Below are 15,233 nucleotides of genomic sequence, written 5' to 3'. Positions count from 1 at the left end.
GTTCGTGTTCGTGGTAAGTGGAAAACACACACCAAGGGTATGATCGTCTTTTCTTCTTTCTTTCGCCTTGTTATTAAGTATATGTTAATTGTTTAATGCATGTTTTATTGCTTTAATTTAAGTACGGATCTTTGAGCAAGTTTCCTTCCACGCGGTGTTGGACACTGCAAAACCCAACACTCTTATCCTTGGAAAAAATAAGAGGGTCAAATCTATGCAATTTCTTTTTATGGTTACACCAAAAAAAGTGGAAGTTTAATGATTACTTTTCCGAGTCTTATTATTTGTTTCTTTTTCATTCTATTTCATATAAGTTTGTACTAAACGACCCCTATATGTATGACTATCCCTTGAATTCTCGTCTTACGATTGAATGATTCACCACACAAATATTGTCTTGTAAATAATATAGATATAGAAGATTAATATAAAACTCCAAATACTATCTATATTTACTTCCTACATTTTTAATTCTTGCAATATACTTTTTCAGCAAACTATTTGTGGAGGTTAGTTGAAAAGGTAATAAACAAATGAATCAAGCTATACAATTTAAACCATAAAAACTTAATATGTTTTCTTATAGTTGTGGTAATAAAATTATATAAATTAGTACGTCAATTTACCTAATCTAATATCATCTTAAAAATGTGTGTCAAAATAATGTCTTGCAAGTTAATAAAAACAAAGGAAATAATATATAGTACTACTCATATGATTATTTTATAAAGTTATAATTTATAAAATAGATGTAGGGGTTGTTACTAATTAGTAGAAATTGGTTTTAATAATCACAACTTTGATCCATTCGCGCTTTTAATAATCACAACTTTAGATTAATATTAATAATGAATCAAACTTTATAAGGGATTTTTTTTATTGGTCCCAACCAATCACTTAACTATTATAACTAGTAAATAGACACATCTCATCATATGATTGGCCAAAAAAAAATAAAAATAAAAATATATATATATATAAAAAAAAAGCCCACACACAAGTCCACAACCACCTCCCACCCAACCCCCTAGCAACCCACCCCCTCCACACTACCCTTCGCCGGCACCCAACCTAGCTCCCACCCCTTCTATTGCCCCCACCTCGTCCCCCATAACCTCCATCCTCAGAAGCTCCTCCCTCTCCACAAAACCCCTACAAAAATCCTTCCTAGGGGATCCATCAGGGTATTTTTGTGGTGGGAGTGTGGAGGGGCTGCCAATTGTAGGGTGAGGAGGTGGGGTTGCCAAAATTTGATGATGGAGAAGGTGGCATGATTATGGGGTGTTTTTTTTTACCAATTACGTGGCGACAAGTATCCATTTAACAAATTAATAAAATTACCTTTTTAGTTATACTTAATATGCACTTGGACCATTAAAAGTAAATAGCTCATAAGGTTCAGATTAATAATAATCCAAAATCTATATCTATACTTATATATTAAAAAGCGTTTATGTGTCACGTGGCACCCTCGCCATGTCATCATATTCATATTTGAAAAATGTCTATGGTGAGATTCGAACTCACAACCACAAAAACACGCATTAAATGACTTACCATCTCATCTGATAAAATAATCATGCTTTTATATTCCACTCATAAATATATATGTGGATTGGAGATCATAACCTTTAAGAGCTGCAATTCTAACAAAAAAAAAATCGATTTTATTATTGTTATAATAATTATGTTTTTATTTTCATTACATTTATAAAATTTATACAAAGAACATGTTTATATAAATAGTCAATAGTTGTTCCATAAATAATTTATTTAAAGATTTAATGAAAAACTATTAAAATAAACAAATAATGAATAAATAAATAATAATAAGTGAATATATATATTCAATTACAAGTGTTCAAAGTAACAACCCGGAGCATCGCCCAGGCAACACAGTAGTTGAAATTATTAATAGTGAACGGCTAAAAGTTGAGATTATTAAAACTAATTTTTATTAATAATTAACAAAAAATTTGTAGAAACCATAAAAAAAATAAAATAAAAAATAAAATAAAAAAAGAAAAGAAAATTGTGCAACTACTACTCCCTTCGTCCCTTAATACAAAGCCTCATTTCATTTTTGGGTAAAACAAATTACAATGCCTCTTTCTATTTAAAGTTTGTATATTTTAACATTATTACTCTCTCATTATTACTCTCTTTTTGTTAAGTTGTTATCTTTTTTCCTTTACTTTTTTGTACTTGTAATATCAATTTCCAACACTTTTTTTTCTCTACCTCTTCAATTATTCCTATTTTTTTTTCTAACCCCACATACACATATGTACTTTTAATCATTAATTTTTAAAAATTTACATCTTTCTTAATTCTTGTGCAAAAATCAAAAAAGACTTTGTATTAAGGGATCGAGGGACTATATGTGATCCGATTGGAGGAAATTGATTAGGATGCATTCGTGTCGACATAATTGGTCAAGATTTCTACTATGCAAGCTCAGTGATACAACTGATATGTCATGAAGTTCTGTTAAAGGCTAAAATCCCAATGATAACCAATATTGCTGGAATAATCTACTCGTATGTGTTGGAAGAAGAAAAGCATAGTGAGTGGAGAAAAACACAATCCAAATTTCTCACCACAAATTATACAAAGTGGTATTTAAAGAAATGAGAATCACGTTGTCACATGACTCACATTGATGCAATTTAAAATTACGATAATCATCAAACTAATTATGATAATCAACAAACTATCTCGTTGTTAGAGAATGGTATATAATTCTTCTTTTTCATAATAATCGCAATAATAATCGCAACAATAGGTGTTGTACATAGTTTTAAGAAATTTATAAGATTGGGATTAAAGGAAAATTTTAATAATAATTTCTCTGTTTAATAGCAATCGTAATAGTACATCTTGCACAAAGTTTTAGGAAATTTATGACTAGGAATCATAAGGTGAATTTTATAAAAATAAAAGTATCACTACGCCAAAAACATTATATAACAGCACATGATTAATAGCGGTTCAACTAAAACTGCTCTAAAAAGTACCTCCATTAACTTCTAATGGCGGTTTTGGATTTTAAGGAAGTTTTTAAAGCGGTTATAATAGAACCGCTATCAAAAGTAAAGAAAAAAGGCGCTTGAAATTAAAGCCTACAACCCGCAAAAACTCAAAACCCTCGCAAAAACTCAAACCCTTGCAAAAAACTCAAAACTACCAACCCTTTCAAACCCTCGCAAAAAACTCAAACTGAAAACCCTCTCAAACCAAAATCCCTCATCCGGCAACCTCACTACCTCCGGCGACGTCACTACCGGTCCGGCGACCTCCCTTTCTCTGTTTCTCTCTCCTCTCCTCCATTACTCCCTTTCTTCGCCATCTTCGTCGCCATCTTCGCAACTCTAAGACTCCAATCTGCAGGTTCGAAATTCTTACTTCTTATTATCGATTTTCTGTAATTTTTTTCGAATTTCACTTCTTATCATTTTTTGGTGGATGATTTCGGATTAGGGTAAGAGGAATTCGAGTGAGGTAAGGTTTGAAGAGGAGTTTTGATGTGGTTGATGTTTCTGTTTTCGTTTGCGAGGGTTTGGTTAATTTGGTTAATTTGTTGAATTTGTTGTTGGATGTACATTTTTTTGTTGAATGTAATTTGATATGTATTTTTACTTTGTTGAATTTCTATTTTTTTGGTTGAATGTGTTTCGAATATCTTTTTTTTTATTTATTTTTGAATTAACTTGTTGAATATATTCTGAAATTGTAGTTCTAATAGCCTCAAACCCAAATCTTCCGATTCATGATTTTTCCTAAAACCCAAGTGTTTCATGATTTTTGTTGTAGATTCTAAACAGCCCAACAAAGACAGGAGCACCTTTGGCAAGTAAGACTGGACAAGGCGAGTCTGTGGACTCCGCTCTGGTCTGCAAGGACGACTGGACGAGGCGAGTAAGGCAACCCTTGGCCGCGGCGAACAGCACCGAGTCACCGACGACAGCTGACTTAGTTCAGTTTAATCAGAGGTTAGTTTTCTTTTGTATTTGTTGAATATTTGATTGTATTTTAGTTTGTAAAGTTGTATTTTGTAATTGTAATTGTGAATTTGTGATTGTAATTGGAAATTTGTGATTTGTGATTTTGTGATTGTTGATTTGTTGTTGAGGACTTGAATTTGTGATTGAAATTGGAAAATAAAGAAAGATACAAAATGAAAGAAAATGAGATTAAATGTCTTTGAAATTAAAGAAGGAAGAAAAAGAAAATAGAATGAAGTTTTTGAAATTGAATTTTGGACTAGTAAAATTGTTGCGATACAACTGTACTACATACAGTGCAATGTACATTAGACATTTGAAGGTGGTGATTTTTTCATGAGCAACTTTTCAGGATTATTTCATCTTTTTATTTTTCTTTTGATTGATTTGGCACATATGCAAAATGGTAAGTTTGGATATGTTGTGTGTGCGCTCTTCTTTTGAGTTTTGCCTAAACAAGATAAAGGTTATTTTACAAGTCACATTTCTTTGTATATTTTGTGTATGGGCTATAACCTGTAACACACAGTAAGGTAATTTTGCCATTTTTGTTGGTTATTACGGTTGAAATTGGAAAATGGTGTAAGATACAAAATGAAAGAAAATGAGCTTAAATATTTAATGATTAAATGTAAGACAAAATGATACAACCGTTTGATTCTGGTTGTACACTTTATTTTTTTTGTTGGTTTTGATATGTAGACAGGATTGATATGTAGACACCGAACACCTACTTCACCTCCCATTCAATCACAAAAGGTTAATTTAATAGAACTCAAGTTTCTTTACAGTAGTTAGTTTTTGCTGAGTAATTATTTTTTTAACATATTCATATTGCACAATGTGTGTTTTTATTAATAGGAAATGAAATCGTTTGACAATGAGAAGGAAAAGGTTGATCGATGTATTGAAGCATTAGTTATTGCAAATGCTCAACCAGAGATGATAATGTTTTTCAAGTATGCTGCAAAAATTGCTTTAGATGAACAAATTAGAGTTCCCATTGATATTGGGATACGAAGTCAGTGCAAGGAGGTGTATCTTGGTACGGAGAAAATTTTTGATTTCCTTGTACAAGACCAAATCGGACTTTGTCATATGAAGATATATATGTCGTAAGTTTCGATACCATTGAACTACAAGTTCTTACTTAGTAGCTTACAAATTTTAATTATTTTAATTACTTGTAGAATTACCTCGCTAACTCACTTGCCTCGTTATTTGTTTTCAAATGAATTAGAAGGATGTATCCGGTTGCTGGCATTAGTGGTGTCTCTTCCTTTTTTGGTTTTATATGTCCATCTGGGATATCACAAGTGACTCAATTTCAAAAGGGGGACATAAAGAAGATCAAGGATCACAATATGAAAAGAAGTCACTACATGGTGGATGTCTTTAAAGACAATGCATCAAAAGGAAAAATTTTCCTCGCTCCATATAATGTCGGGTACCCTTTTTTTTTGTGATATTATCGTTCCCATGTCTACTCTCAATATTCATTTTTTATTTGTCTCAAATAGGATGCATTGGGTATTGTGTGCTATTGATCCTTTCAATAACATCGTATACTACTTTGATTCCTTACACAGTGAAGAGGAAATAGGCACGGGAAAAGGCGTTAGTGAGGATTTGCGTGAAATCATAGATGTGTATGTGCTTTTTTCTTATCAACTATAACTACCTCCATTGACACATTAACTTTATCTATGTCTACTTAGTTTGGTCTATTTATTTCTTTAGTGCTCTGTTTCAATTTCGGAGTGAAATGGAAATTGCAACGAAATTGAAGATGGATACTAAATGGAAGACAATAAAGGTATTAACAATTTGATAATTTAGTGTAGATATGAAATGATGAAATGTATGTATGAGTTCTTACAATTTGACAATAAAGGTATTAAAAATGTAGTGTCCTCGCCAGAGCAACGGAGTTGATTGTGGCTATTATGTGATGCGATATATGAAAGAGATTATCTCACACAAATGCACCAAGATTCCCGAAAGTGTAAGTTTGTATTTGTGTCAATTGTGTGGTTTTTCTGCCATATTCTTCCAAGTTTTACTACCATGAGCTATTGTTCATTGTCCTATGCTGTTGTTGTTTGCTAGCTGCTGCTCGTTGTTGGTGTTGTTGCTTGGTTGCTTCTGGTGTGTTGCAAGTGTTTGGTGTTTTGTTCTGCTGGGTGTTGCTGTGTTGTTGTTGTTGTTTGTTGTTGCATAGTGTATGTGCTGCATAGTGTGTTGCTGTTGTAGCTTAGTGTTGTGTTTGAGATAAGATATTGGTTTGATTTCGGTATGGGTTATACTTTGAATTATCATGGATTTGTTATTGATGTTGATATTATCCTAAGCAAATTGTTTTTTTATGTAGTATTTTGCAGGATGCCAGTTTTCCCATTACGATGAAACTCAACTTGATGATGTTAGACTTGAGTGGGTGCGTTACGTGTTTCAACATATCTAGTCTAAAAGAGTTGTTATAAGTAAATCACTCTTATTTTCCCAAAGTTTGAGTTTCGATGCAAAAAAGTACTATACATCTTGGGAAAATATTTTTTGTAAAGGAACATTTTGTAAAGGTGATAAATTGTGTTGGGAAAATATTTTTTTGTAAAGGAACATTTTGTAGAGGTGATGATTTTGTAAAGGAACATTTTTCTTTTTTGTAAATTATTATTATTATTATTACAGGTTTTGCTATATTATTATTGAATTATTTAGTAATTCATTTTTTTTTAAATAGTTGCAAACTTATAATAGCGGTTACAAAAATTATACTATTTATCAAAGCATATTTATTATAATTTTGGCGTTTGAACCTTTTAACAGCGGTTGTAATGAAATTTGAATTTTGGCGCAAAAGTCATTATTTAATGGCGGTTACAAAAAGTACGCCATTATAGAAAACTTTTCCCACTTTTTCTGATTAATGTTTTATAGCGGTTATACAACCGCCATTAAAAGTGTCATATCCTTTTAACAGCGTTTAGATGAATGGCGGTTGGGTAACCGCTGTTAAAGGGTATTTTAACCGCCATTAAAGCCAATTTTTGGCGTAGTGTATAGTTAGTGTGGATATATTTAATTGTTTATAAAAGAAAGAGCAAAAAAAAAGTAGTAACAGTGGGGATAGTAAAAGAAAAAATAATAAAATACTTATGGAATTGGGTCAGTGAGAGAGAGAAATAATAAAATATTAGTGGATTCTTACCGAATTCAACCTCTTATATTAAAAGGTGTTGCTAAGAAAGTCTATATGCCACGGATACTCTTTCACTTATGTCACATCACCATTCAACCTCTTATTATACCACATCAACACTCACTCAACCTTAATCATTATGCCACGTCACTATTACATCATATAAAAACATAAGGGTAAGGAGATTCAAACACCAACCCTCTTATAGGAAAGATGGTTATTGAACCATTAGCTCCCATGTTAAGAATATGAAAATAAATGTATATAATTGCATATTACAAGGACTATTTAAAAAGGATAAAATGACATCAAAAATAATAAATACATATAATCACAAGGTTTAATTTAAGTGGTAACCTAGTGCAACGCCCGAACCACACACAAGTTATTATAAAACATTTGTAAAAAGAAATTGTTGCAATTATTACGACTCGGATGGAGCTAGCATAAAGTATAGTTGGTACAGGTACATTTAGGTATTGTTCTCTTCAACTTATTTCAGATACTTATTACTTATTCATAAAAAAATTTAGATTAGATCATAACCTTTAACTATTATTTACTTATTGTTAAATATCGTTAACTGCGTATTGAAAAAATTATGAAAATTACATATTTGAAAAGTTCCTAATAAGACAAATCTAACAAGATAAATTTTAATATTTTTTATTTATAGATTATTATTAAAATGCAGTTAGAGTTTATTCAAATTATTAAATTAGATCACACCGTACTCGCAGATAATAAAAAAATCAGGTCAGACCTTATTAAAATCAGAACAGGTTTCCTTGTTTCATGGGAAGAGAAGTTGTTATTAGAATAGAGAAATAATGATACAAAAAATAGTATAAGTTGAGTTGATAGGAGAGAGAAATAATAAAATATAAGTGAGTCATTACCAAATAAGGGAGTGTTGCGATTATTATGAAACGGATGTAAATGAAAAGTATTGCGAATATTACTGTGACACCCCGTCTAAAAAAGAAGGCGAGACATTAGCGGAAATAACGTCGAGACGGTAATGTCACTCTAAAGGTTACTAAAAAAAATAAAGGAAACAACTGAAAAGGTGATATAAAATTATTTAAGTGAAAGAAAACTCAATAAACATAGAAAACTTCAAATGAGGCAGAACAACCATGCAACCGTGTGCTGACTGTGGATAATTAATCCTATGTCAGTTGTCCAGCGGGGGAGAATTCTGGGGCCATATGGCCGTAGCCAGACTGGATGTAACACTTTGGCTACCTAGTTGTCATTAGGCGTAATACTGGAGTCCCTAGCTTTCCAGGCGCAACAAGGGCGTTGCCGTTCTCAAGTGGGGGTGTATGTAATACCCCTCATGATTGCTTTAAAAAGATTTGATATACTACTCATATCAACAAGGTGCATCTTCCTTTTAGGGAGCTCATTTGCTAAGATACTCCACATTTAAGCGTGCTTGGCTGGGAGTAGTCTTGGGGTGGGTGACCTCCTGAAAAGTTTTCTTGGGGCGCGCATGAGTGAGGACAAAATGTGCCGAAAGGACTCGTGTTGGTTTGTGAGGACAATTGTTAGCCCTTGATGCGCATTTCATGGCAATAGGTCCCTCCCTAATTTTTTTGGGGTCGGGGTGTTACAGTTACGAAACATTGGGAGTAATAACTTATACACCATAAGTGTTCATAGATTGTTATGCTTTAAAGACGTATTTTTAATTTAAAGATTAAATCAAATTTCGTCTACAACTCTATGTACGTCGCTACCATTCACAATAATTGTAGCGCAGCCTTACCAAATAATACATGTAAATGTCTCGCATGATGAAAAAAGAAGAAAGCTAAGAGGCTACTCCTTAGCTTCGATATTTGGTTTTGGGATGGTACCTCCTTAAAATGATGAAATGAACTCTCTCTCGATAATGGGTGAGACTCAGGCCGAATTTAGCCTTACCCTTGTCCTGCATTGACAAATAAAAAAAAGTCAAATATTTTATACGACTATAGGGCTACTCATCCTATGCTGATATAGTTTTGGGATGAAACCTCTTTGAACTTGTTAGTAGACTTTTTTCTCAATTATGGGTGCGGCCGATGCCTACAAATAATAACATAGTATCAAATTCAAGCTCATAGCTGAGACCTTAAATGGCTTTAGTGTGCTTCGGGACAATTTGAATTGAGTCTACTTGTGACAAAAATGTGAAAATGCACCCTTGCCTCATGAAGTATCACGTCATCTTAAATTAAAAAGAAACCTCACATATTAGTGGGAGAGGTGACAAATGAAAATTTGTTATCCCAAATAACTCATTGTATGCGTTCTTTATTGATGAAAGAAGAGGGTTAAAAAATTTATAAGGCTAATGTGTAATGACTACACAACCTATTATCACATAGTTTTGGGATCGAGCCTCCTTAAATTTGCGAGAGAAATTCTCTATCTTGATGACGGATCAATGTGTCCCAAGCCTGTATTTGTAGCAACTCTCATCCCTACTGATACGAATAGTTAGAAAATGAGTTTTGTATATTTCAAAATTGATAGAGAATACCTTTATATTTTCTAATATATTTTGTGAATATCCTTTTGTGTAATTAGGTTAATGATATACTCTCATGCACTAGGTTGTAATTCATATAAATATTGTTAATGAGAATAACCTAATCAAGGAGATTTAAACACGCTTACATGGTATAACGACTCCTAGGAAATATTCTCTCTAATTTCCTAACCCTAACGATCCATGCCCTAGCCTACCTCCTTCACCATGATTCCACTTCATCCGATTTTTTTAATCCTAATCCTTGTAATAACTCTAACTAGCTATTTTTCATTCTCTCTTGTACTCCCTCCGGTTTTTTAATTAAGTTCTACTCACTTTATGTTTTCATTCATTTATTTAAGCTCTATTTACTTTTGTTTTATTCCTTTTATGACAAATCTTATTCATTTTTAAAATCCCACTTTGTGAAATCTCTTACTCTTTATCTCTCTCATGCTCTTTAATACAAAGGGATTGATGGTCCCGTATGTTTTCTTTTCCTTGGTTTGGATAACTACAATAACTGAGTATGTAACACTTAGCAAAATGAAGATAGTATTACATTAGGAATTCCCTCATGAGTAAAGGTTTTTTTAATTTTATTACTCCGTATTTCATTTTCTTTTATCTTAGCTTTATGAATTTTGTTGTACAAAATATTAACATCTAACAACAGTTTTGTAAATTAGGCTCAATGTATATCATTAATAAATATATTTTCTTAAAAACATATACATATTTATCTAATTTATATGTACTTAAAAATACTAATATGTTAAAAAGTGCTTATAGTGTATGTGCCATGTGATACCATTCTCTCAAACAAGACTGTAAGAGTTTCAGACCAAATTGGACTTCCAGCCCTTTATAATAATAATAATAATAATAATAATAATAATAATAATAATAATAACTAATGTGGTAGGGACGTTTTATGTGCTCAGCACCTTATGGATTGCTTGAGTGGTGTTGTTGTGGCTGCCACAGATGAGTTAGTTGACTCTATTCAGGGCGATTAATCTTTTTCTAGCTAGAAGATGTCCTATGCAACTAAGATAGTATATTACTAGTGCTCCTCTTACACCACTTGTCAATCCCTGTGGTAGTATCTGGCTTACTATTGTGGGTATTGTTTGGCGGCGTCTGGTTTCGAAGGTGGGTGTTGTTATGGTTGGTCAGTCTTTAAGAAATTACTTTGATGGTCTTCAATTTGTTGTTGGGGTTTCTTTAGGTGGTGAGGCAATTCATCATGTAGTGAATCGGATGATTGAGGACTGTGGTTCTGATATTGGCTTATCTATGATGTTGGTGGATTTTCAAAATGCCTTTAATCTTGTTGATCGTTCAGTCATGTTATATGAAGTTTGTCGCCATTGTACGCGCATTTCACGATGGGTGAAATTCTTCTATTCCAATCCAACCAGATTATATTATGGTGAACAAACCTTATGGTCGTCTTAGGGGGTGCAGCAGGGTGATCCCTTTAGTCCTCTACTTTTTTCTTTGGTTTTACAACCCCAGTTTGTAAAATCAAGGACACTTTTGATGTATGTATTCAGGTTTGGTATTTGGATAACGGTACTGTTATTAGTGACACGTTGGTGGTGGGGAAGGTCTTGCAAATGATTATGGAGGAAGAGCCTCGTTTGGGGTTACATCTTAACGTGGAAAAAATTGAAGTTTTCTAGCCTACAAAAGACCCTCAAAGCAGGCTTGTGGGAGTCTTTCCACCTAATATTACTCGACCTTTTTAAGTAATAACTTGGTGGTCTCGCTAGTTCTGATTCTAGTTTTAGTGGTGAGCTTGTGATGCAGAGGGTTGACCATGACCATTGTTCTTATAGATAAGGTTAATAAGCTCGATGATCCCCAATGCGAGTTGTTGCTTCTTAGGCCATGCACCGAAGTTTCTAAACTTTACTTTTCTTGGCGTACTTGTCCTCCTAGTACTTTTGAGGTGGCTCAGTGCACTTTCGACAAGGCTCTTCGATCTTCCTTAGAGCGTATCGTTAATTGTTTAGGGCTTGGGTTTTGCAATTGGCAATGGCAGCTTGCCACTTTACCATTTGCGTTTGGCAGACTTGGTGTTTATTTGGCAGGTGATGTTCGTCATTATGTTTTTCTTACATCTCGGTTACAATCTGTTGGGTTGCAAATAAAGCTTCTACGGCATGCAAGCGTTGTTGGCCTTGGTCGAGCCTTTGCGGACGCGTTGAGTTTATTTACTAGAACGGTTGAGTCTGACATTTTGAGTATTTCTAGTGAGGTCTCTACCCCTAAACTCATGAAGAAATTGGAAAATATAAACTTCACGAAGGTTACCTCTTCTGCAGAGTCCACCTTCTCTTTATCTCCTCGATAATCAGTATTGTGAAAATTGCAGCCGGGAGATCACACCTCAGCTTGGCTTTGGGCGGTTCCTATTTTAGGGTTGGGTCAGAGATGAATGCACAGACTTACCGATGTGTGATGTGTAACCGATTGGGTGTTCCATTGTTCTCTATCTCGATGCCTTGCATTGCTTATTCAAGGGTTTTTCACAGGGGATATTTTCGGTGATCACGCGGTGTCGTGTGCTAGTGTGATGGGTATTAAACATTGGCACAATCTTGTTCAGGATACCCTTATTGATGCTTGTTATCGATCAGGGATTTCAGCCAGAACAGATTTGACATTAGGTTGTCTAGAGGGAATGACGGGGGTCTCTGACCTGCAGTGGTCGTGATGTCTGTGTTGATTTGACAGGGTCTTCTCCTTTGACAGGGTCTGGGCTATCTGAATTTGTTCCTGGACGGGTTGTGACTGATATGGCTCATCGGAAGCGGATCATATATGAATATAGTTGTCGTGTAATAGGATATAGATTCCTTCCCTTCTCCTTTTCTTCACTCGGTGAATTAGACAAGGAGGATGTTGCGCTGTTGAAGCGGGTTAAGAAGTTCTCGTGACACCCTTGTTATTATTATTATTATTATTATTATTATTATAATAATAATAATAATATCTCAAAAACTAATAAAGTCATACAACCTACAATAAATGAGTGGGAAGCCGAGATACAATCTGGGCCTCACTCCTCTAGCTATAGAAAATCCTATCCGATTAAAAATATGAGCACCAGCACGAGCCCCGATCTCTGGAGTCGTCGAAAACTTCTGAACCTGCTTTAGCAACGCGACGTCCCCCTTGTCTAAATCCTCAAGTGAAGAAATGAAAAGGGAAGAAATTCATACCCAATTTCTCCACAACTAGATTCATAATTGACCCGCTTCCAATGAGCTACATCAACCACAACCCGCCCAGGCTCAAAGCCAAATAGCCCCGACTGTGCCAAAGGAGAAGATCCTGTCAAATAGACATAGACATCACGACCACAATCCTAGGAATAAAGTAACACATCTGCAGGTCAAAGAGCCCCGTCGTTTCCTCCTGACAGCCCAATGTCAACCTGCTTTCTAGCTAACGTTGTTCGGCACAACGTTGTTCGTGACATCCTTGTTGATATTTGTTTTCGGTCTGGGAATTCTGCTTGAAAGGAGGTTAACGTTGGGTTGTCTGGAGGGAACGACGGGGCTCTTCGTCCAGCAGATGTGTTGCTTTATTCCTGGGATAGAGGCCTTGATGTATGTGTTGACTTGATGGGGTCTTCACCTTTGACACAATCGGGGCTGTCTGACTTCGTTCTTGGTCGTGTTGTGTCTGCGGAAGCTCAGCCGAAGCAGGACAAGTATAGGGCGCGTTGCAGGGATATTGGTTATGGTTTTCTTCCTTTCTTATTTTCTTCATATATGGAATTAGAGAAGGATGTTATTGCGTTGTTGAAGCGGGTTCAGGCTTTCGCTAAGACTCAGGATATTGGTGCTCGTGCAGTTGCTCACATCTTCACCAGGATCGGGTTCGCTATAGCTAGAGGGGTGGGAGCCCAGATTGTATATCGGCTCCCCATCAATTTCCTGTAAATTGATTGACTTTGTAGGTTTTTTTTAATAATAATAATAATAATAATAACAACAACAACAACAAAAACAACAACAACAACAACAACAACAACAACAACAACAATAACAATAACAATAATAAATAATAAAATTAAAAATAATAATAATAATTTTCTCCAGCTTCATCCTGTGGTAGAGACGGTTTACGTGCTTTGCACCTTATGGATTGCTTGAGTGAGGATGTTATGGCTGTATCAGATTAGTTAGTTGACTCTAGTTCTGGGGTTGTTAATCTATTTCTAGCTAAAAAGTATTAAATAGAACTAGGAAAGTATATTGCTAGTGCTCCTCTTACACCACTTGTCAAGCCTAGTTGTGGTATTTGTCCTATAGCTGTGGATATTATTTGGAGGAATCTGGTTTCAAAGGTAGGTGTTGTTATGGTTGGACAGGTTTTAGGAAGTTACTTTGATGGTCTTTAATTTGGCGATTGGGTATCTTCAGGTGGTGAGGCAGTTCTTCATGCTGTGAATCGGTTAATTGAGGATCGTGGTACTGATGTTGGTCTTTCTATGTTGTTGGGGGATTTTCAAAATGCCTTCAATCTTATTTAACGTTCGATCATGTTGCGTGAAGTTCATTGTTGTTGTCCGGGCATTTCATGATGGGTTGAAACCCTTGGTAATCTAGTCATATTGTATTATAGGGACCAATCCTTATGGGAGTGCAGCAGGGTGAAACCCTTGGTCCTCTACTTTTTGCTTTGGTTTTGCAACCCCTGGTTTGTAAAATCAGAGATGCTTTTGACTTATGTCTTCATACGTGGTATTTAGATAACGACACTATTAATGGTGAAACTTTGGTTGTAGGGAGGGTTATGCAGTTGATTATGGAGAGAGGGCCTCGTTTTGGGTTACATCTCCTTTCTGGTCTTCAGAGGACCCTCGAAGCGGGCTTTTAAATGTCCTTTCGCCTAATATTTCTCGACCTTCACATGGTGTTAGGTAGCTTGGTGGTCCAACTAGTTTTTATCTCCGTTTTGGAGATGACCTTGTGATGTAGAAGGTGACAAAGACCATTGCTCTAATGGATAGGGGTTCTAAGCTCGATGATTCCCAGTGTGAGTAGTTTTTGAAAGGAATGGTGTCCTTCGAACAAGTGTACTATTCCGTTAGTGGATTCAAAATTATTAGAAAACTAATATATTCAGTAAGGTCAAGTGATCGGAATGCCTGGGTGGAGGCCGCTTCCGATTAGTAATATTAATGTATAATTAATATTACAGCTTAATCTTGACTGAACCCTTCGGGTCACACCCCAACAAATATACAAATCGACTCGACGAATTAATTCGTAAGAAATTAATTCGTCGCCCAAGTGTTAAATATTTAGACGTCGGAAATTCGAGCTTGGAGCGTCGAAACCAAGCGTCGGAGAATCTCAAATGTCGAGCCAAAATTTAGGATTTGGCGAGACGGGAAAAATGCTTCAAGTAACAAGTAAAATCCTAGCCACGCAAAAGGCTAGGAAAGCGCGCCTAATAGGTGCATGCCACGTGGCAACAC

At 35.0% G+C, this 15,233-nt stretch overlaps 1 protein-coding gene across 1 annotated transcript; it reads left to right on the top strand.

The window, feature by feature from the left end:
* The first annotated feature begins 4,171 nt into the window (after positions 1–4,171).
* On the top strand, positions 4,172–6,674 carry LOC110697753. Its single transcript, XM_021875133.1, has 6 exons — positions 4,172–4,763; positions 4,866–5,119; positions 5,245–5,653; positions 5,745–5,820; positions 5,914–6,009; positions 6,376–6,674. The coding sequence occupies exons 3-6, from the start codon at positions 5,394–5,396 to the stop codon at positions 6,466–6,468; spliced, it is 525 nt and encodes a 174-aa protein (XP_021730825.1). The 5' UTR covers positions 4,172–4,763; positions 4,866–5,119; positions 5,245–5,393; the 3' UTR covers positions 6,469–6,674.
* The last annotated feature ends 8,559 nt before the right edge of the window (positions 6,675–15,233 follow it).

Source organism: Chenopodium quinoa, unplaced genomic scaffold (assembly GCF_001683475.1).
Source record: "Chenopodium quinoa cultivar QQ74 unplaced genomic scaffold, ASM168347v1, whole genome shotgun sequence".
Taxonomy (NCBI): Eukaryota; Viridiplantae; Streptophyta; class Magnoliopsida; order Caryophyllales; family Amaranthaceae; genus Chenopodium; species Chenopodium quinoa.
This window is presented reverse-complemented; position numbering and strand designations above follow the sequence as displayed.

What these genes read in the sequence shown, in the direction of transcription:
- LOC110697753 (XM_021875133.1), top strand. Translation starts at nt 5,394, where the DNA reads ATGTCTTTAAAGACAATGCATCAAAAGGAAAAATTTTCCTCGCTCCAT. An exon ending in TTGCGTGAAATCATAGATGT is followed by an intron (nt 5,654 to 5,744) that starts GTATGTGCTTTT and finishes TTATTTCTTTAG; the next exon opens with TGCTCTGTTTCAATTTCGGA. An exon ending in GCACCAAGATTCCCGAAAGT is followed by an intron (nt 6,010 to 6,375) that starts GTAAGTTTGTAT and finishes TTTTTTATGTAG; the next exon opens with TATTTTGCAGGATGCCAGTT.